This window comes from Eurosta solidaginis, chromosome 1 (assembly GCF_040869045.1).
Source record: "Eurosta solidaginis isolate ZX-2024a chromosome 1, ASM4086904v1, whole genome shotgun sequence".
NCBI lineage: Eukaryota > Metazoa > Arthropoda > Insecta > Diptera > Tephritidae > Eurosta > Eurosta solidaginis.
Window position 1 is genome coordinate 251005204 of NC_090319.1, and position 24046 is coordinate 251029249.

The following is a 24046-nucleotide window of genomic DNA, read 5'->3' on the forward strand; positions in this document are numbered from 1 at the left end:
AAACATAGAGTGTTTGGAGAGGGTCGTTGTTATATTTATTCCGTTGAATGGCAAAAGCCATTGGTTGGTTGGTTGACAAAAATACACCGGATTAAATTGTAGTGTGATATCAGCTGAAATACCGGATCAAACGATTGATCCAAATTTTTTCGAAGTCGTCACAAAAAATATGATACATGGACCTTGCGGTGCATTGAATGTGAACTCTCCGTGCATGATTGATGGAAAATGTTCGAAGCGATACCCACGAGCATTAATTTCGGATACGGTCACAAGTGACGATGGATGTCCAGCATAGCGTCGTCGATCTACTGGTGACAATGGTAAATCAACGATATTTAAGATGGGAAATCAAAATTTTGAAGTTGACAATCGTTGCATTGTTCCATATTGTCCATTGTTGTCCAAAACTTTCAAAGCGCATATTAACGTTGAATACTGTAATTTTTTTTTTTTTTTTTGTTTTTTTTTTTTAAAGACTTCGTTTATTTGGGAACCAGCATCAACCCTAGCAACAACATCTGCACTGAAATCCAGCGAATCAATCTTGCCAATAAATGCTACTTTGGACTAGGTAAGCAATTGAAAAGTAAAGTCCTCTCTCGGCGAACGAAAATCATACTCTACAAGTCACTTATCGTACCCGTCCTGCTATATGGGGCAGAAGCATGGACCATGACAACAGCAGATGAAGCGTCTTTGGGAGTGTTCGAGAGAAAAGTTCTTCGAAAGATTTATGGACTTCAACGCGTTGGCGATGGCGAGTACCGAAGAAGATTTAATGATGAGCTGTACGAGCTATACACAGACATCAACATAGTCCAGCGAATTAAAACGCAGCGGCTGCGCTGGCTAGGCCATGTTTAAACGAATGAAAGATCATGCTCCGGCCAAGAAAGTGTTTCTATCGGAACCCGCCTATGGAAGCAGAGGTAGAGGGCGGCCCCCACTCCGTTGGAAGGACCAGGTGGAAAACGATTTAAACTCCCTTGGTGTGACCAATTGGCGCCGGTTGGCGGAGCGACTGGCGCACTTTTATGGACGGCCATAACCGTTTAGACGGTTAAGCGCCAATTAAGTAAGTAAGTAAGAACGGCATCTGCACGGCAGATGAATTTTCACTGAGAACTTTTCATGGCAGAAATACACTCGGAGCGCTTGCCAAACACTACCGAGGGGCGAACCCGCTTAGAAAAATTGTCTTCTAATTGAAAAATCTTATTTCTAAAATTTTCATGTTGCTTTGCCCGGGGTGCGAACCCAGGGCATACGGTGTGGCAGGCGGAGTACGCTACCATCACACCACGGTGGCAGCCACAATATTTCACATGGAATAAATCCAGGAAAACATTTCAAAGGCGAAAACAAGGAAAAACAGTTCAAGGTCATCGTAATGTGTTCTCAACAGATGCATTAGGACGCATTTATGTAGTTCATCCAAATAATGCTGAGTGTTTTTACTTGCACGTGTTGTTAATTAATGTTCGTGGCCCAACTTAATTCCAAGCTTTAAGAACAATTAATGGTGAATTGTGCGCTACATATCTTGAAGCATGTCAACAATTAAATTTGTTGGAGGATGATAAGCATTGGGAAGATACGCTTGCCGTTTCAGCTGTAATACCCAGTCCACATCAAATACGAACATTATTTTCGATAATACATAATTGCAATGTGCTTCCCATCTAATCCATTGGAATTATGGAATAATTTCAAAGATTATATGGCAGATGATATTTTATACCAAATGCGTCGAAATACTGCAAATTATGAGTTGGAATTCATATTGGAAATTTACAATGAAGCATTGATAAGGATTGACGACATTTGTTTGTCGATGTCAAACAAATTGTTAGTACAATTGGGCATGCCAGCAGCAAATCGGCCAATGCATGATATGTTCAATCTAGAACTGGAGCGTGAATACTATTATGATTGTAATGAACTAAACACATTTGTAACATAAAATTTACCGAAATTGAATGACCAACAGCAACATGTTTATGATACAATCATGAATAATATTAGCCATGGATCTGGTGGATTGTTTTTCTTGGATGCTCCTGGGGGAACAGGCAAGACCTTTTTGATTTCATTGATAATAGCAAAAATTCGATCAGATAATAGCGTTGCATTGGCACTCGCTTCTCCCGGAATTGCGGCTAAATTATTGGAAGGCGGTCATACAGCACATTCTGCATTAAAGTTGCCTTTGAATATGCAGGTAAATGAAACACCAACATGTAATATTTCGAAAACATCTGGAATGGCAAAAGTTCATAAAGTATGTAAGCTCATCGTATGGGACGAGTGTACTATGGAACAGAAGAAATCATTGGAAGCACTTGATAGAACTTTGAAAGATCCCCGAAGAAGCCAAACAGTCTTTGGAGGTGCCATGATTTTATTGGCTAGAGATTTCAGGCAAACATTACCTGTGATCCCAAAATCCACGGCTGCAGATGAAATTAATGCATGTTTAAAATCACCGTATTTATGGAGACATGTAAACACGTTTACACTTACTACAAACGTACGTGTTCAACTACAAAACGATCCGTCAGCAGCTGAATTTTCACAGCAATTACTGAAAATCGGAAATGGCCAAATGTCTGCCGATCCAACAGGAATGATTACATTCCCTAACAATTTCTGCACTTTTGCATAGTCTAAAGAGTGTATTTCCAAACATAGTTCAACATTACAAAAACTATGATTGGCTCAGCGAAAGAGCAATTTTAGCTGGGAAAAATAAGGACGTCAATGATATAAATGCAGCTATTCTGGATCAAATACCTGGTGACATAGTTGCATATAAGTCAATGGACACTATTACTGATCAAGATGATGTCGTAAATTATCCAACTGAATTCTTAAACTCACTCGATTTGCCAGGCCTACGACCTCATAATTTACGATTAAAAATTGGAGCACCGATTATTATGCTGCGCAACATTAATGTGCCACGACTTTGCAACGGTACCAGACTCGCTGTGATATGGGGCTAATGGGTAACGTTATCGCGCAACAATTTTGAAAGGGAAGTACAAAGGAGAAGACGTTTTAATACCCACAATTCCATTGATTCCGACGGATTTACCATTCGATTCTAACATTTGGAGTTCACTATTCGCTTTGCCTTCGCTATGACAGTTAATAAGGCGCAAGGACAGTCTCTACAAATGTGCGGTATTAATTTAGAATACCCAATTTTTTCTCATGGACAATTATATGTAGCTTGCTCACGAGTAGGCAAACCATCGTCATTATTTATTTACGCGAAAGATGGAAAAACCAAAAACATTGTCTACCAAAATGTGTTACAATAAAGTTCGAATGAAATTGTATCAAAGAATTTGCTTTGTTTTGTATTAATTTTATTCTCTTTCAGCAAATCATTGAATTTATCGCCTAGCGAAGCTGGCGAGGGTACGCTAGTTATTTATAATTGTTCTTCTTATAAAGATATAAATAAACATCGAATAACCTTTAGACGAGTCGACTTTTTACAATATAAGTTACATTTCTAAAAAATCAAAAAAATATTTTGGCTACCTTTTTCGATGTCGTGGACAATATTTTCTCTATACATTTCTTAAAATCTTTCAAAGGTTGGAGAATAATTTTAGAATGACGTTGGAGATCAATATAAATAAACTCGAGAGCTATATATTTTACAAATTTTCTCAAAAGTTGGATGGTGATTGCAAAATGATGTAGGATATCAACTTGAGAACTCTCAGGTTTTAAAATAATTACAAATATATGTTGGATACCAACTCCAGAACTAGATATATATATCTCTAAGGCTGGAGAAATAATGTGGCCATGTTTGTTCTGTAAACAAAATCCACCTGTTGCCGTATCTACAAATTATCTAGATAATAAATAAAATAATTAAAAAAAAATTTTAAAGTAAAACGGTTTTATTGAAAATAATACTTACATGAAGTAATAATAATACTAAAAGCTAGAAAATAATTAGGTAGGTCCTAGGTACTAGTCATCACACTCCTCATAAATCTAGGGCGTTGATCAGACATTTAAATAAAAGCGTTGGGCGCGTGAAGTTTCTAAAAATGTGAGGCGTAGCATAACCTGATTAAGGTTCAGTTGGTCTTATTTATGACTATCAATAGAAATTTCACGGTTTTTTTTTTTTGATTATTTTATTTTCAAGTTTTTAGTCTTTATTTAATTGCCTATTAATTCTCATTATATTTATTTCATTTAGTGACTCATTATTACAAAGACTCTTTGCTAACAATTTGTTACAATCTAAGTCCTCAATATATAATCCTTCCAAATACTTTTGTCGACTCTGCGCCACGTATGCTTGCCCCTTCTCCAACTCCAAAATATTTTAATGTCACTTCTACCGGAGTGTCTGTAATATTTGTTCCAAATATGAGCCAAATCGGGCATCATAGGTCGCTTTGAATTCATGTATGTATTATGTGTTCCAAATATGGACCAAATCGGACCACAAATACGATTTTTGTGAATATCTCTATCCTTGCGCCACCTAGCGGCAATTTTTTTCATAGGTCGCTTTCTATTCTTGTATGTATTATGTGCTCCAAATATGAGCCAATTCGGAACCAAATACGATTTTTGTGAATATCTCGTTCCTTGCGCCACCTAGCGGCATTTTTTTCTTATTATTGCATTGTCATCGGGTTCTGAACTATGTTCCAAGTTTCAAGCTTGTAGTTTATCGGGAAGCTACTTACAAGCCAACCTAATATAAACGCACGCAAGTCATTTTCTGTCAAAAATGTCTCATGCACATACAATTGTATGAGAGCAACCCAAATTGAATTTGCTGCATGAAAACCTAACTCGATTTCCGATTTTTGTTCCGCGTGACATTGAGATTTGACGTTTACACACATGCTTTACATTGTCGCAAAGCATGCTTATTTGGGTTAGAGCAAAAAACGCCGGTTGTTTGCGTACGCTAAAAAAATGCAGTGCGGTTTTATTAGGTTGGCTTGTTAAACTCCAATTACAAAATTCGTTCACAACGGCCGTGCAGCCTGTCAAGTCAAGCTAAATAAAACCGTTTAAAAACCAATGTTCCGTACAAGAATCTTACCCCAATGACGGCCTTTAACTGTGACTGAAATGCTGCTCTCTAGTTTAACTGGGGTTTAAATTTAACTAGAGTTTAAGAAAACTTAGTTTTAGACTAGCTCAACTAACTACTGAAAAACCGTGCTGTATTTGATGTGCACATTTATTAACTAGAGGCAAAGTGATGTGCCGAACTTGCTTATATTCGTCACTATGCTGTCAAAAAGCTAACCATTTTCGGAGTTCACTATAGTCATCATCCCGTCGCAAATATCCTGAGCCAGATAAATAACTTTGCATGTAAAAGCAACAACAACGATTTTAGTCAGAAAAATCCGGATAAAAGTCTGGTTCAATTTGTAAGCCAGATAATTTGTTAATTTCTTGTCTTTAGTTTGGCAACTCTGCGTTTCATAAACCTACTTTTTTTAAAAATAGATGTCGCTGCTTGGCCTTTAGCTGTCCTCGTGTTGCAATGAAACGTGATCCATATACGGATAGAGACGTAACATGCAAATGCAACAGCAATGTGAACCATATGGACCAATTTATTGTTGCATTTGCATGTTAAATTTCTATCCGTATCTGGATCACGCTTCATTGGAACGTAACACATACGTGTTAAATAAAACACAGCGGCGACATCTGCCTATCAACAACAAAAATATCACGACCTATGCTTCTCAAGTCTCCCAATGATCCAGAGCATTCCCGTGAAAATTGAATGTGATACAAAGCTAGAGAACTCAGTGGATAATGGCTCATGGTCCCAGTAAGTGGTAAAGGTAAAGACTGGTGCAAAGGTTAATTTTGCAAAAAAAAAAAAATAACGGTAAAAAATAGTTTAATGAAGGAGGTAATAAATCTGTATGAAATTTGGAAAAATTGGCAGTGTCCTTCCTTTATAGGAAAAACTCCAGATTTCGTAATATCTCCTAAACTTTTCGAGGCATATCGAATATTTCGTATAGGGATTCCCTTCACCAAGAACATGCTGTAAAAGAGGGAGAATGAGGTTGAGACATCGTTTTGAAAAAGAATAGCTCTGTTTATATTCTGTATGAGTCAAAAGTTTCAATACGGGACTAAAAAAAGGAGAACTTTTACGAAGTTTTAAAGTCTTTAATTGCAAAGACTCTCAAATATTATTTGGTAACAATTCGACAAAAGGCTTCCTAATGCATTATATGAACGCGTTTGCCAGACGGCGTCGCAATTGACTCCAATCCGAATATTCCACGATCGGATGAGCGCATTGACGCACTGCTTCTTTACTTTATTTTCAAAAAGAACTGGATAAACACCAATGAACTAAAAATAATTTTATGAACTTATAATGGTAACTGTTTACTTTAGTTCACAACTGTTAAAACCCGACCAAAAATATCGGGAGAGGTGTCAAAAGACACGAATCCGAGAGCTGAAATTCAAAATTTTATTTCTGTCAAAAGTTATTTCCAAAAAACCGAAAAATGGCCCCGGAGCGCTCCGAAACCGGGAGTGGAATCCATAGTATTTTTGCGCAGAACACCTTTCTGCATTGGCGGTATTCGGCCGCGCTTTTAAAAAATTACCCTGGGTGGGTCCAACACCGGTTTGGAGACCAAAACTATATCCGCGCAAAACACTTTTACCCACAGTTTTTCTTGTGGGTACTACAAAATCATCAAAACAACAACAACCACATGCAAATTTTCAATTTTGTTTGCAAATATCTCCGAAACGAACAAAATTTTGAATTTCCTCCTTCGGATTCGTGGTCCTGGGATCAAAACGCGTCTTTTGACAGCTCTCCCGATATTTTTAGTCGTGACTTAGCAGTTGTGAGCTAAAGTAAACAATTACCGTTATAATTTCGAAACAAAGAAGCTTTAGTAGCGTCTAACTAAATTGTTTATAAAATAAACTTATAAAAGCTATAATTATTATCAAATACCTTTTTTATGTCGTCCAAGGTGAATATTTCGGGCGAAAGTCCACCGTGAATGCAAAGGAACTGTTGATTCAGTAACGCCGCCAATGGCAGACAATCAAACGCTTCCATACAGGCATCATAAACAGCTTCAGAATATTTAATTTTGCCTTTGATTTATAAAATACAAATTAAATAAATAACAAACTTTTTGTTGTGTTAGATTTTTGGACATACATACATTCCTGCTTAAATGTGAAATATTCTGTTAGATGGCGGCATTCATGATTCCCTCGTAATAGTGACAACGTCGTTGGATACCAAATTTTCAAAGCCCACAAATAAAGCACACACTGCCAAAAAGTGGACAAGGGTTTGGTTAATCGTTAAAAATGCCGCATGGGAAATATATAAATATTTCTTATAGCATAAATACCCTGCAGTGAGACACCCAACTAGTCAGAAAAATACTTATATCAATCTAGTCCGGGAGAGTCCAGATATAAGCAAAAAAAAACACCAAATTTTGGCTAAAAGTGGAAAAATTTCATAAGATTCTTTAAAATTATATTTTACTGCTTCCGGCACCAGGGCTTGAGTGTGCAACTTCTCTTAAGTAAGGCGAGTACGCACGAACCATGCCCAGCACAATTTAAATTATTATCACTTACCCCTATGCCCTGGTTCTTGATAGGGTTAGATTAAATAGATTAAATAGATTAAATATATAGCCTTCGGTATGGAAAAATCCCTATTCGCTCCGTTTCATAGAGCCGGCTGCCGGGGGAAGACATTTACTGACCACTCCTTCGCTGCTTTCCTGGTTGTTGATGTTGTAGCAGTGCTTCGCTTGTTATGAATGTCCTCTAAGGTGAGTATGAGAAAAATTGCAGTTTCAACAGGTTTGAACCAGAGAGATAAGGGCGTAAGAGACATTGGTTCGACATTGCAATGTATAGATGGTTGGTATCATGGGGACATATATTGGGTATACCAGGGTTGATTCTGGATACGTTAGAGTTTAACCTATTAAAGAATTCAGATCGAGGTTTATCTAAAGTGATGAACGTCTCCCTGGGGAGGTTGCTTTCCTCAACCGCGATTTCCGAGCATTTTTCTTTAAGAACACGGTGGGAATCCCTGTGATCCGACACCTTTTTATGGATGTTTCTGTTGGCCTTGTCATGTTAAGTGCGGATTTCTTCACAATACTTACAGAGGTAACTTCTTAAGTCCTTGTGTGGCGGGGCCTTTTCAATCAGATATCTGTTCGGATGCCAAGGCTTCTGGGTATTCACCAAAAACTCCTGTATGGGGAGTGTTCTCACCTAACTGTGTAGGTGATGTTTTAGGGACATAAGAAGACATCCCCTGCCAGATAATTTACAGTCCACCTTTGAGACTGGGAGGATAGGTGGAACCTTCCAAGTCTTGCAAGAACGTGCCGTGGTTCATTTCTTCACAGCCGATGGCACTATATCGCCAAAGGCGATGGTAAATTGTGATCAACCCTTTAATTTTTGTCAGATCCGACAAAATACAATGATAAGAGCGATTTTTGTTGACACTTTGTAATGCTTCTTTTAGTTGACATAACGCCATGCAAATAGATGGGCACTTAAACACAAGCACGGCGTGTCGCCCATCGCCGTCGCCACTACAGATGCTTAAGACACCATTAAAAGGCAAATCCTTCCTAATCAATAGGCCCAAACTGAAGACATGCCCATGCTAAAACTCCTTACCAATGAAGGCATCAGCTACCAAACGAAAATTTTCAACTTGTCGTTAAAGTCCTTGTCACACTTTCCGGCATCACCTGGGTATAAATAGCGATTTCCCGGCCGCTCGCCGGTTTGTTGCCTGCCAAAATACTGTATTCAGAACTGAATTGAACATCACCTACATACTGAGGCAAACAGCTCAAAATAAAGGAACATAATGAAGTGCTGGACAATTTTTGTAGAATTGTCACTAGCCGGAACATCTTAGCAAACAACTGATTGCTATAGCCCGTCTCCCAGAAGGGATAAGGATATATCTCCGTAAGTTCTAAGATGAGATCCGGCACCTACCATCTTAGCCGATTAATCCAGATAAGCGCAAGGAGGCCCTTAGCCTATTCCAGACTGAGTCAGTAAATACTTTTGCCTGGTCGCTCCCACAAAACCCGTTATTAATATACGTTATCCACCATTTGCAGAAAGCTAAAGCTGACTATACAGGGAGACACGAAAACAAGTTAAACTGTTACTTATATAAAATCAACTCCGGCATACGCCAGTATGCCCCGTTTGCGATGTGTACCCACATGACGCCAACCATCTTTTCAATTGTAATGTGGAACCAACCCTGCCAGTTCCCTAGGACCTAGAATTTTTCGGGTCAATTTTTTACTAATTTTATTCTGATATATTCCCGCCAGAAATATGACAAATTCCTCCGGGCAGGACAGCGCTATGTTAAAAAAAATACCAGTTGTTTGCATAGAAAAAAGACACGCGACTAGTAGGCTGGTATTAATACTAGTTGTGTTACTGTTTGCACCCAGTTGGTTTGACTGTAGAGTACATATCTATGTATATACATATGCAAGTGCATTTGTGTATGTTTTTGTTTTAAATTCATTATAGATACGTATTAAAGTACACATACGTACGCACCTCAATGCTGAAATACCCTCTGTCAACATAATCACCCAAAAACAGGTATCGCGTAGAATCGGGTGGTCCGCCAACTTCGAACAATTTGACGAGATCAAAAAACTGTCCGTGAATATCACCACACACAGTAACGGGAGCATCTACATCAATCATATTCTTTTCGGCGCGCAATAAAGCCGCCCCTTCGTTAATTATGCGTAGCGCAGGAGCCTCCTCCATACGTCCTTCTAGTAAGAAATGTTCCTTCATTGCATCATAGTTTGGTTTCCCCGTTTTGACGTCGAACACTTCATCCATCGTTAATTTGTGGGCAGGCGGAAGAGGCACATCTGCGAGCAATAAAAATAAATAGATTAGCTCGCTTTAATTTTTGTTTATTATAATTGAGTGTGTATAAATTTACTTATATATATATCGCGCTTTAAGTTAAATACATAAATAGAATGTATTTGTTGAAAAGAATATTATAAGGCTTCCTTTATATACTTGAACAGGGCTGTTCAAACATTTTTATATTGAAGTGCAAATCACAATACATATACAAAATTTTATGAACAATGCAACTTTTTTCGCTAATATCAATAACAGAAAAAAATATTTTAAATGTTTAAAGAATTTTGATGGTCCCCTTAATAATAACTTTTTAATCAAAATTTTTTCTCAGTGCTACAATATTTTTAAAGAGTTTTTTGTTGTCAATTTGTTAGTGTAAATTTGAATATAATACTGGCTACATATGAAGTGCTTTGCACTTTCATATGAAATTCGGGTACTTTCATAGGAATCGAATTTATATTTGAGGACATATGGGAGTGCTATGAAAAAATTGTTTATATTCAAAGTGTAAATTCATATCTTTGCCTATTCTTCAGGGCAAAACAAAAACTAAAGTGCTATAAGTGTATAGGGGATGAGCAGCTCTGTACATGAGCTATAAAAAAAATAACAGAAAAATGTTTACTAACAAAATAGTAGGCTGGATGAAATTTCATAAATATTTCGACCTAAGTGCCAAATATCTATCTTTTTATATTATTATTTTCTTGTTCTAAAAGTGACTTGATCGGATCATAAATACGTGTTTTTGAATATCTAGAACCTTCCCCCTTGATAAGGATTTGAGCTTTGTTCTTAACCATATCGAAATCTTATTTCATAATATACGGATTCATGAGCCACCTACTGCATTTTTTTTGTGACTCTTGCATTGTTATAGAGTCGTGAAATGTGCTCCAAGTCTAAAAACACCACGTAGCTATTTAGAACCCTTAAATCAGCAGAAAAACACGACAAGGGCCGAAAACAAAGGTAGTGCCATGGTCACAACTAAAAAATCAAGCAGGTCAAAATAAATATTTTAGGAAAGCTAAAAAGAAGTAAGTTTTTAACAAGAATAGGCATAGCGGCCTTATTCTTCTTGCCACAATGCTTCGGCCCATTCTATAGACGAAACTGGCCATTTCAGCAGGGCTGGAGCATAGAGTCATTGAGAGTTTAACCTATTGCATGCCCAGATCGAAGTTGAGCCAGAGTGACACGCGACTCCATAAGAAGTCTGCTTTTCTATTTTTTCTGCACAATTTAGTCTAGGAACTCTGGGAAGGGGGATTACAGGGTAAAACTCGGGGTAAGAAACTACTTAGAACTTTATAGAGCTCCCCTTATTTGTCTGTTAATCGGGGTCTCCTCAATAACTCGTCTGCTTGAATGTCAAGGTTTCTGAGGCTTTTAGAGAAAATGTCCTTTAACCACTTCGTTTCTTTCCTTTATACGGAGTATTTTCGCCTTATTGTGTGCAAGCAAGTTTGTGTCTTTAGCTTACTCCAGTTTGTGTATTTTAAATCAGCCAGGTCGGTGAAGATGTCAAATTAAGCGGAGGGAAAAACTGCCAAGACTAAGGAAATAACCGTTAGCTTGAAAACACTGCTTGTCTTTGGATAGGCCCCGGCATGTTGCAATTATTGTGCAGTCATCCGCATAGGAAATAATGTTTACTCTGTTTAGTGGGGAAGGGGTTTCGAACTGTAGGAATTAAGTAGAAATATGAATATGACACCACCCTGTGGCACCCTCGTTTAATTTTGTTCGCTTAGATATTTTGTTCCTGGACTGTGCTGTTGCCGATCACTCAAGTGATTTTCGGTCACCTGCTAAGAAGAAAGGGATAGATAGATAGGGGATGTCTTACAGTCAAAAGCCGTTGAAAAGTCTAGCGCAATGCGTACTGTCCTGTGCTGAGGTAATATTTTTTTATCTAACCCACAATTTATTTCAGTGTTAACATCGTTTAGCGCTATATTCGGCATAGCTATTGCTTTTGAGTGTTTGGTCTTTTTGATGGCTTTATGAACATCTGTGGTGATTATGGTGAAGAGACGTCTACGTCTGTTGGCTCATCATCAAACAGGGAATAACTCACAAGCTGCCAGCAAACAGAGCTTACTCTTTGTGTCAAATTCGACCTCTCTAAAAGCGATTGATATTTTGTCATTGTCATCCCATTTCGACCAATTTTGAACCCGACCCCTTGAGAATTGGCTGAAAGTTTTTCTTCTTTTTCTAGCTTACGAAAGACGTTTTTCAGAAGTTTTTCAAATTTTTTCATCCAACTCAAAAAAAGTTATGAATTTAAAAAAAACACCGTTTTTGTTTTCAAAATGATATAACTTATTCAAAAATCGACCGTTTGGGATCTTTTTTTTTTAAATTTGTTTTTAAATATACTTTTCGGAAAAAATACAAAAAAATTTTTAAAGTTTTTTTTTGTAATTTTTCAGTTTTTCGACGTTTTTCGAATTTCGCCATTTTTTTTTTTCTCATAAAAAACTTCAACCAATTCTGCAATCATCCTCACTAATCCCGGAGTGGGCCGATTATTATTTTTTTTTTATTTAATTGAAAAAAAGCTTTAAAATTTTTTTTGTATTTTTTCCGAAAAGTATATTTAAAAACAAATTAAAAAAAAAAGATCCCAAACGGTCGATTTTTGAAAAATTTATATCATTTTGAAAACAAAAACGGTGTTTTTTTTAAATTCATAACTTTTTTTGAGTTGGATGAAAAAATTTGAAAAACTTCTGAAAAACGTCTTTCGTAAGCTAGAAAAAGAAGAAAAACTTTCAGCCAATTCTAAAGGGGTCGGGTTCAAAATTGGTCGAAATTGGATGGAATACCCCATATATATATGGTTATAGCAATATGGATATTTTTAAGTGAAATAGAACTTTAAATACATATATAACAGTTCCCTGCAAGATATGGCGATCAAAAAGTAGTGAGCGGTGGGTACTTTTATGACAACGCTTCATGATTTAACAGCTATTTTAAAAGCTGACATTTTATACTTAACAAACTAAAATTGAGTTATTTTCGCTTTTCCCGCAAAATAGGCAACTATTGGATGTTTTCTGGTATAAGTTTATGATTATTTCCATTTTAGTGTGTAATATGTGGAGCCATCACCATTTACTTGAGCTTAACTACCTAGGCAATTCGCCTCTTTCCTTACCAGCCATGTCCTCTTGTCGATCACTGACGTCAATTGGTATCACCAATCCTTCATCTGCCTTTCCAACTACCCTTTCTCTGCTACCATGCTCGAATGTCTATATGAATACCTTTTGGACCATAGCTCTTTATCCATTGGCATTACACCACAAATTGTCATCCTCGGAGCAGATCCTTGGAGACTGCTCCCTACTTTCTTGTTTCGGAAATGTTTTTGTCCTAGCCCTAACCCAGAGAAATTGTTTTGCTGCGTGTGCCGGAATCGAATACTTTCAGGACGGTCACACCCATGTCACCAAGCTACGATACCATCACTACTATCTCTGTAGCATGAACAGGAGCAATGCCGAGCACCAGCCTCTGCCCCCGTTTCGGACCCCTCTTTTCGGCACCAGCGCAAGAATAGGTCAGGGAAACATACCAACCAGTAGATATTGCCCTGATGATCAGACATGCTTAACCATTTAAAGAAGAAGGCCCGGACGGGATGTCTTGCCGGCCTTAAAAAAATTACACTATGATGAAATAAAATACATGGCACTCATCTCCAACCTGTCTATATTCGCCGAAAAATGGAAAATGGCTAGAGTGGTAAAGCTACTAAAGACTGAGGAACCAGTTAACGGAGACTCATATCATCCGATATCTCTCCTATCGCCAGTGGGCAAGAAACTGAAAGCCGTCCTGCGCATTTCACCACAAACCTGTGGCTTGCAAATCATCAGCATGGCTTTCGAAAATTATATCGCACCACCGCCGCACTATACGCGATCATCACACAAACAAATTATGAACTGAACCAAAAGTCCCACCATATAACAGTACTCGTGGAGCAAGACTTTTCAAAAGCATTTGGCGCAGTCAATCAGAGCACGTTACTGCAAAACTTGGAATAGTCTACCCTTATTTACAGTGTAAAAAGATGAACTGCAATTTATCTGTGTGGTAACACCAAAGCCCAGAAAAATTAAACAAAGGGTGCAACAGGGTGGTGTCCTATCCCCCCCCCCTTTTTTTGTTTAACTTTTATATATCTAAGCTCCCTTTCCCACAAGGAGTTACCATTGTGTGTGATAGTGCCAACAGGTCCTGACCCATCCATTGATCAGCTATGCCATGAAATTCACGTCCATATCCCTAACCTTTACAGTTTCTCCACCTCGTGAAATTTGGCACTGTCACCGACCAAATCCTCGGCGAACCTATTGACAACGTGGACGAAGTAAATGTTGGCAATCTTGGACATCCATGGTGATGTCCTTATGCTACCGACTGTCCTACACCAAAAAAAATGCTGGGTTGGACCGTTCGATCATGACCAACACTTTGGCGCTCATGCAGCTGAATGTCTTGCCGTCAGCACTTGGGGAAAATACAAAGAAGCGCTCATATTCACTTATAAAGCAATTGGCCAGAACATCCTCTACACAGTGAGGCGAGAATACTCCGCATAAAGGAGAGAATTTAAATGCTGAAAAAGTAGTTTCTGCTAAAACCTGGGCATCCGAACATAAATAAGGAAGTTTTCTCCGTAAGCACTATGAAGAATCCGGCACTCACCAAGTCAGCCGTATAGGGAGAAGGAGCACAAAAAGGCCCTCAGAGACATCCACAAAAAGTCGCCGGTGTACTATGGCAACAATTCCCGGTGATCCCCGCTCTCAAAGACAAACACCCAGAACTCGCAGTTCAGGAAAGCACCCTCCCCAGGCACACACTTGTCCCTCTTGCTGAACTTTGATATGGATACTGTTATAGGTTGAACTCATACTTACCCAGAATCAACCCCGACATACCAAATTTATGTCCAGCTTGTAATATGTATTTCTCAACATGACACCAACCATCTTTTCAATTGCAATGTGGAACCGACGCCTCTCTTTGATCCAATCTTGTTGCATGTTCCCTTGGACTACCGCTAAAGGTTATTAATGTTAGAGTGAGTGATCACACTTATCGTATGGGGCGAAAGATTGCTACAACGACTACAACAACGTGGCGGGTCGCAAGTTCAGCGCAGAATCCGACAACGAAGTGATGTGTGAGATGGGGAGTACGCCAAGAAGTGGTAATGGAGAAAGTGATCAGTTGTAAATTGAACAAAAAAAAAATATTAACCGAGAATATATGCCACAAAAAGAACAAGTATGTATGTAGATCCATTTTCTTTTAATTTCTAGGCGAATTGAACATTCGGTGCATAATTTGCCTGAAAACTGTCAACCACTTGTCTTTCTAGAGTGACAGCTTTGTCGTTTCAACAAAAATAAAATGCATCCGGTTAGGGCATCATGAGTAAACAATTTAAATCTTATCTTATGTGAAAAGACAAAAAATTATAAAATTTTAAATAATGCCAGTTCAAAGAAATGCTAATTAGTTACGTTGATGTACACATATACATAGTTTTGTACGTATGTACCAGCGTCGTGTCTACCATATTATTAAGGAGGAGACTTTAATACTTGTAATTTTCAACCCTCTTACATTTGTGAGAAAATTCTTTAAAAACATGTCAAATTTTCAAAGCTAAGTGCAGTCTATTCTTTTATAACAACAAAAAAAACACTCTGAGGGCTGTTCTCACCATCTGCGGTTATCGGTAATTAGTTCAGAACAATTAAAATATTTTTAAGATCATGGGTTCGAATCGAGCTAAAGGCCTTAACAATAATAAATTAACTATTTTTTAATATTGTAACGAATTTACTGCAATTCCGCTTATTTGCAACCTTCTGCTAACGTTCGAATCACTAAACTGTTGAATAAATAACTCCAATATTCGATAATGAAAATGGTTTTTATTAGAATACTTTCAAAATAACACTTCTATTGCTCGACAGATAGCGTGCTTCTCCGCTGCGTGTACGTACATATGTGTAGACATAATGATTGATTCGTTTATGTAGATACAAGTGACTGTCTGCTTTATTGTTGTTGTGGCTTCATTTACGTATCATCAGACTAGTGATGTGAGTATCACCTAGTGTCACTAATATACGTCACAATATTATTGTTATGGTATAATTTTTTGTTAATTTTAACAGTTTTAAATTAGAATAAAAAATAAATAAATAAGTGTAAGGCGCGATAACCTCCGAAGAGATTTTAGGCCGAGCTCCTCTTCCAATTTGCGTCGTGCTCCTCCTGATTTTCCCTACAAATTGGCCGGACGGGACCTACCTGTTTTATGCCGACTCCGAACGGCATCTGCAAGGCAGATGAGTTTTCCCTGAGAGCTTTTCATGGCAAAAATACACCCGGAACGCTTGTCAAACACTGCCAAGTGGCGACCCCGCTTAGGAAAATTTTCTTCTAATTTAAAAACCTTATTTCTAAAATTTGGATGTTGCTTTGCCCGGGTGTGAACCCAGGGCATACGGTGTAGTAGGCGTATCACGCTACCATCACACCACGGTGGCCGCCAGAATTAGAATAGAATAATGAAAATTTTAGGACAATTGCCTTCAAGCAAAAGGTTCGATATTTCAGTGTGTTAAATTGAATTAACTATTGGTATAAATGTCGAATCATCCCCACTTTTCTTGAACCAGAGTTATAATATTACTAAATATCCAATATATTACCAGGCCAGCAAAGTGAGCCAAATGAGCAAGGAGTAGCACTATCTGGCCTAGAACCTGGTACTATGCAACTACTTGATCCAGGTGAGGATATAAATTTTCAGAGCCATCTGATATTGGGGGAAGTTATGAAGCATTTATGAGACACCAACTGAGAGCTATTGCAATAGGCACAGGAATAACATATGAGCAGCTTGTTCGTATAGCTTCATTTCGGAAGGTGTTAAACTTCTTCTTCAGCAAAATTTTGGCCCCGCTGTTATTACTATTCACCATTCACCGGTGCTTTGTTTGCCTTCATAATTTCTATTTCTATATATTTTGCAATGCCTTCTCTACACTCACTTCGGTAAGCATTCGCATTGGCGCCTTTGACCAACTATCTCTTGCTCCCTTATTTTTCCACCAGCCTTTTGGACTTCCCCTCATTATGAGTTGAATAGCAGAAAGCCAGGACAAGTGCCTGCTCTTTCTTCTTCGATAGCTAGGTAAATAAGCAGCATAGATGAGCACATCTGTTTCAAAATAATTAAATTAAACTTATTAACTTGCATCTAGCGTTGAACTTTCCACACTTTGAACATTCAACACGCTCCCCTGAAAACCTATGAAATATGACTTGGTGGTTATGGCTTGTAGCCACCGATTTAATGGTGAATATCGTTTGTTACTGAAGGCGTTTGTATAGCCGTTCCTGTAGCATTTTACCGGAGTATCTAGTCTTATTAAGTCGCAATTTCAGTAATATGCTCATTGGTTCATAGCATCGCAGCAAATTGTTCTTGTGACAGGAGATTTGTTTGAATCTGTGATGGCTATTATTGGTTAGTGTGATTACGAACGGAAAGCAAATGCTGTCACAGCCACTCAGTCACTGTGATTTTTTACAAGCTTGTGATCTTTCCGATTAGGCAACCAAACCGCCAGAGACGGCACCAACCTAAGTACACAGTGCCGATTAGACAGGTATTAAGTTATCCAGTTCCGAAGCGATGAATGGAAGCCTAGGCAAGTTATCATATTGTGACGATTTTACTTGCAAATCCTCTTATTTGCAACCTTCTGCTAAGTTCGAATCACTAAACTGTTGAATAAATAACTCCAATATTGAACAATGGAAAAATGGCTTTTATTAAATTATTTCACAATAACACTTATACTTTGCAACTAGCTGGCTTAATAACCAAACTGACTGATAGCTTAAATGAAACTGATCTCTCACCTCCATTTTTGTCGCCCTTTTATACTGTCCGACCTCTTCGTTGCATATTTCTAGGCTTTTCTAATTCCAGGACTTACTAGTTAGTTATAAATTTCTCAGCTGCAACTAGAGATGTATAATTTTTATAGCTTCTCTCATACCCCATGCGCTTGTATGTGTGAGCGAAACTTCCAAAATCACAATTGCATACCTTTACGAGCATTTCAGATAAGATATCTGCATGTGCTTGTGCTTTGCTTCTGCGCCGCGTGCACGCGTATGTGTAGACATAATGATTGAATTATTGATGTGAATTCACGTCACTGCTTAGCATCGGCCTAGAGATTGCAGTACCCCTTAGTGCCGCCAACATTCGTAACACTGCCCTCCACCTAAGTCTGATCGGCCCGATCAGACAAATCTATCGATCTAAACGCTGCTAGCATCTCCAAATGAACCACCCTTCTACTTGGTGGTTTCCCAATTGTTTGTATGCGGTAGATGGTGTCACTGATCTTCTTCACAACTTTGTACGGGCCTTGCCAACTGCACCGAAAGTTGGATGGAACACCTTTCCGCCGGTGAGGGTTGTATAACAGTACCAAATCCCCGCCAATAACCCTTTCGAATTATTTTTCTCATCGCACCTATGTTTCATCATATTACTCAATACCCTGGTTCGCTCCGTCACACTCTGTTGTTTGGCCAATGAACTACTTCGTAGAGCTTGCGCTGGACGGATTTGCTTTGCATAATCAGTATCGTTCCGACGCTTCACAAAAGTAGTGTGCCCTGGCTTGAAACCACCCTTTCATTCTTTCTGCGAAATTCTTTCCTTCGGTTTAGTACATCCGTCAGGGCTTTTCAATGCCAGTGTTTCTCTCACAGGTACCTTCGGTTTTCATTTGTTTCGCCCATTCGTTCCATCAACCCTTGCCCGATCTGCTGCCTTTGAATTTTGCGGTTTTTGTCGGATCTCTTTCACCAGCACTCGATTACTGCTGAAACCTTCTTCCAAACTGAAGCTAAGTGGCACATCCTTGTTCTCATAGAGCATAATCTTTCTTGGCATATCGATCCTGATGTCATGGTCAACTAAGAAGTCCACTCCCAATATGACTTCATCAACGATCTCCGCCCCAACGAAATTGTGTAGACCTTCCCATTTAGGACTTCACATATCACTTCTGCCTGGACTTGGTTATACTCACCTGTGACCGTACGCAACCTTGCTCCAGGTAACGGTTTTACTCTCCTGTTGACCAAATCAGATCGAATCAAGGAATCAGATGCGCCCATATCTACAATCAGTACACGCTCCTTGCCATCCACATTCCCTCTGACGGTAAGACTGCTGATTTCCTTCCAATTTGCGACACAGACATCACAGGACATTCAAAAGCTGGAGCTAGCTCTCGACTTTTACATCTGGCACGCTCTTGTACATCTCCTCCAGCTTTGCGTTTACGGCCACCCAAGTTCGAACTACCAAGACCGAGATCGTAATGACGTGCAATGTGACCGGGCTTCCCGCATTTGAAGCATTTGATAACTCTTTCACTCCGTTTTTGCGATCCTTTTAGCGCCCCAAATATTGCGTCTACCCACTCTGGCCTTTCTACTTCCACACGGCGTGCTTTGAAAACTGGCTTACACAGAAGCGACGCTGTTTCCTGAATCAGAGCATGTGATACCGTTTCAGCGAATGTTAGTTTTGGATTCGCATATGTAGTCCGCTTCGTTTCCACGTCTCGTATGCCATTTATGAAACTCTGGATTTTTACCGTTTCAGTGTATTCCACGGGTGCGTCCGCATTTGCAAGATGAGCCAATCTTTCAATATCTGAAGCAAACTCCTGCAATGTCTCTTTTGCTTTTTGGGAGCGGTTTTGCAACTCAATTTGGAATATCTGTTTTCTATGCTCGCTTCCATAACGTCGTTCTACAGCAGCCATCAATGCTTCATAATTGTTCCGCTCTCCTTCGGGAATCGTCTGCAGGATTTCGGCTGCTGACCCCTTCAATGCCACGAAGAGTGCAGCAACTTTATCTTCCGCATTCCAGTTGTTCACTGCTGCGGTCTTCTCAAACTGTAGCTTGAAGACTTGGAAAGGAAAAGAACCGTCAAAAGATGGAGTTTTTACCTTCGTATTACTCGCTGAAGCAGCCGGCCGATTAAGTTGCAATACCTGTATACGACCTCTCAAAGCATCCACCTCTGCCTCGAATTTTTCTTCAAACTGCGTTAGTTTCTCGTCCATACGCGCCTCGAGTTTTGATGATATATGAGCCTCTTGCTCTTTCAGTTGTGTTTCCATCTTTGATGTAATCTGTGTCGACATTTCTGAAATACGTGTCTCATGTGATTCCAGCTGGGATGCCATATATGTCTTCTGCTCTTCCAATTGAGATGACATTTACGATGACATTTCTGAAATACGTGCCTCCTGTGCTTCCATCTTGGATGTAAAACGTGTCTCTTGCGATTCCACCTGAGATGCCAGTTGAGATGACACTGTCGTTGTTTGAGCAGGTATTGCAGCGAAAATCATGTTCAAGTCTGTTCTCGTAACTGTCTGCGTTGTTTCTTCCATATTTGTTGTTTCCTCGCCATCAAGATGAAAGTCATACTCTTCCACGTCAATTCCTTCTAATTCCATTGCCTGTCGTAGTCGTTCTCGAAGTTCTAGTTTAATGCCGGTTGTTTTCAATCTACGGCTCTCCAACTCCTTCTTCAGTTGCTGTATCTTCAATTCACTTAACTTTGGCATGTCCAAGTTGTATTCGAAGTCTTCGGAATTTATTCAACAATTCCTCTTCTGACACCAATTGTAACAATTTTACTTGCAAATCCTGTTATTTGCAACCTTCTGCTAAGTTCGAATCACTAAACTGTTGAATAAATAACTCCAATATTGAATAAAGGAAAAATGGCCTTTATTAAAGTACTTCACAATAACACTTATACTTTGCAACTAGCTTGCTTAATAACCAAACTGAATTATAGCTTAAATGAAACTGATCTCTCGCCTCCATTTTTGTCGCCCTTTTATACTGTCCGACCTCCTCGTTGCATATTTCTAGGCTTTTCTAATTCCAGAACTTACTACTTAGTTATAAATTTCTCAGCTACAACTACAGATGTATAATTTTTATAGCTTCTCTCATACCCCATGCGCTTCTATGTGTGAGCAACACTTCCGCAATCACAATTGCATACCTTTAGGAGCATTTCCCAGTTAGAACGCTACTTGTTATATAATGCATTAAATTATCCGTAGTGCTACAAAAACTATGCGTGAGAAATTCAAAAAGTTTACATCAGTTTGTTAAGACAGAGTGACAAATCCTCACGTATATTTTCCTATACATGTGAGCAGCCTTCTCTTTTACGTTCACTAAATTCTGGTATTAAGCTTTCATATATTTTTCTTTTTCAATATGCTATTCATATGCCATATATAACATGATTTATACAGCAACGAATGTCATAAAGCTATGCGTTAGCGTTATGGCATAAATAACATATTATCTAGCTGTTGTATTTATCTGATATTCCTAATGCATATATAATGAAGTAAATAACAAATTATCTAGCTGTTATACTTATCACATAGTCCTAACGCATCTATAACGAAAAAAATAACACTTAATTTTTTTTTTATAAAATTTTTATTAAAATGAATATTTAAAAATTTGGAATATATTATTGGAATACAATTGTGACACAACTATACGTTCCATATCTTTTTGTGCAAGCGAACGATTCGATAGCATCAATTTCATCATTAAATAAAACGCTAGGTGCATAAATTGGCGCTTGCTCGAATACATCGCGTATACGTTCTTCAGATTCATCCGACACGCCAGCTATTAATTCTGTAGCAGCAACATCTATTAATGGCAAATTTAATTGCTGTAAAGAAAAATGTATAGTATATATAAAATAAAGGTTTACGTTTATAAATTGCATGTATATATACCCCAGCAATTGCATGCGCAAGTAACGTTTTTCCAGATCCAGGCGGTCCGTGCAATAATAAACCACGAGAAGGGCATTAAACCGAAAGCAAAATTTATATCCGCTGCTTTTATATGTATTAATAATTCGCAAAGTTCTTTTGAAGTTTTCTCCATACCACCAATATCTTGAAAAGTTTCACGCGATTTACGTTTTTAGAATTTACGTTGCCGTTGTTGATTAATTTGATTGGAAGCAACACTTGAAAATGGTCCGGCATCGTTTTTTGTTGTTGTTGCTGATAATTGGATAAACGATTCCAACGTTGATTTTGTTGATGTTGCAATTGTTGCTGTAGTTGTTGACGGTATTGCTGTGCATGTTGGTCATTTCTATCATATTGTTGAGACGAAGCCCTATCGTTCTTTTCTCATGATATTAAGCGTGCATTAAAATTTTCGTTCGTATATTGTGGAGATATACTAATGCTTACCTCCGTTCAACAGCAACATACGCTTTTTATTCGTTCATTGTTGGTTTTCTTGATCAGAAGATTCTGGGAATTCGTGGCGTTTGTGGGCTCCAGTTGCTGCTACAGACCCAGCACTGCCAATTGCATCCGCACTTTACTAGACGATCCCTTGGTAGAGTCAGCATTAATTTTATTTAGTATAACTCCAGAAAGGGATTTTCTACTATTAGAAGCGGTGGCATCTATTCTTTTTTAATTCAATTGAAGTTTCAGCATTAAATTAATTAAATTTACATACTATTAATATTTTTTGACGCGTGCAATCTGTCAAGAAAGCAAAACAAATGAGTGGGAATGCATACAATAGACAATAATGCAAAAATGATATATCCCCTTCCCTCTCTGACATTCAGCCAGAACCATGGCGGAACCATACAAGGTGGTAGCATGGTGACATAGCTACAAACATACATAAAAGTTCCACGTTCTTTGTTTTTGTAAATCGATGGACTAATGTCAAAATCGTAATGCGCCGGAAGTTGATGCAGCAAATCACATTAAAAAAAGACAAATCAGTGGTCACCGTGGTACCACCTGGTATAGTTCCGCCATAGCCAGAACAAACTTGTTTTTGTTGTAGAGGAGATGACAGCTAAAGATTTTGCATTTGTATACGTGAATGCGTTAGGCAGTTTTTGCTGGGTTCATATATCTGCATGTGCTTGTGCGTTGCTTCTCCGCCGCGTGCACGCGTATGTGTAGACATAATGATTGAATTATTGATGTGAATTCAACACAATTCAACGCCAACATTTGTAACAACGTTATGGAATACCCTATCGAACCATCAATAACAAGCTTCAAGCAAGGAGATAAATAACGGTAAGGGAGGTTTTTACCCGAACAATCCCCTCAACCGTTGGTATTTATTGAATAATATCATTCATTTGACCATCAAATATATATTTTAAGAGCCAAGAACATTTAATGCCTCTTTGCAAGCAATTTAATGGCTAGATTTATCTAAATGATATATACGCGCATATGAATGCATGGATGTATCTACTCAGCAAAAAAACGGTTGTAAGCAATAAGGAATACTGGTTGCGTTTCACTCCTGACAGATAAACTTTAGAATAAGGTAAGTTATGTACATCATACACCTTATAATAACGGTTTATTTTAAGTTTATTTACGCTACATGTAAGCCTTATCTCTAAGGTGTATTAGAATTAGAAACAAACGCTGCCTAAATATAAACGAGATGCATATGCAAAATTTGTAAAGAAACTAGATTTTCTTTTTATTTGAAAAATTATAACGCTGACAAAACAAGTATGTGATCTACTTTTTATCCTTAAAAAAATCATTGACATACGTAAATCCTATACTTCTCGATGTCTGATGTGATCTTTTTCCAGTCTTTAGTTTTATTTGAATTTTTGAGGAGAATATTTTCATGACAGCAACCACCCTCCTTAAAAAACATTCAAACATATGTAAGACTTTGTATATGCATTTAGACTTATAATTGGGTAAAAAGGCATATACTATTCCCAATTATATCTGGTTTATAAACATTACAATCAGGGAATTAGATGTTTTATCTTATTACAACGCCTTATGTTAGCCTGATTCTCCGTACAACCCACTTATATTAATATATATAT

General features: G+C 38.2%; 1 protein-coding gene and 1 long non-coding RNA gene across 9 annotated transcripts in view; both read right to left on the bottom strand.

The window, feature by feature from the left end:
• Positions 1-24046, bottom strand: part of CanA1 (Calcineurin A1) — a 191280-nt gene that overhangs the window by 48835 nt on the left and 118399 nt on the right. For all 8 annotated transcript variants that reach the window (XM_067760331.1, XM_067760326.1, XM_067760327.1 and 5 more), the window contains 3 exons: positions 9652-9980; positions 7230-7341; positions 7013-7158 (listed from right to left, as the gene is read on the bottom strand). In XM_067760331.1, coding sequence (XP_067616432.1) covers positions 7013-7158; positions 7230-7341; positions 9652-9980 — 587 coding nt within the window. The remainder of the gene's footprint in view (positions 1-7012; positions 7159-7229; positions 7342-9651; positions 9981-24046) is intronic.
• LOC137237095 (uncharacterized) lies at positions 21713-22698 on the bottom strand. The gene is made up of 3 exons (XR_010948816.1): positions 22398-22698; positions 21927-22328; positions 21713-21859 (listed from the first exon to the last, which is right to left on the bottom strand). It is a non-coding gene; the product is annotated as an uncharacterized lncRNA (long non-coding RNA).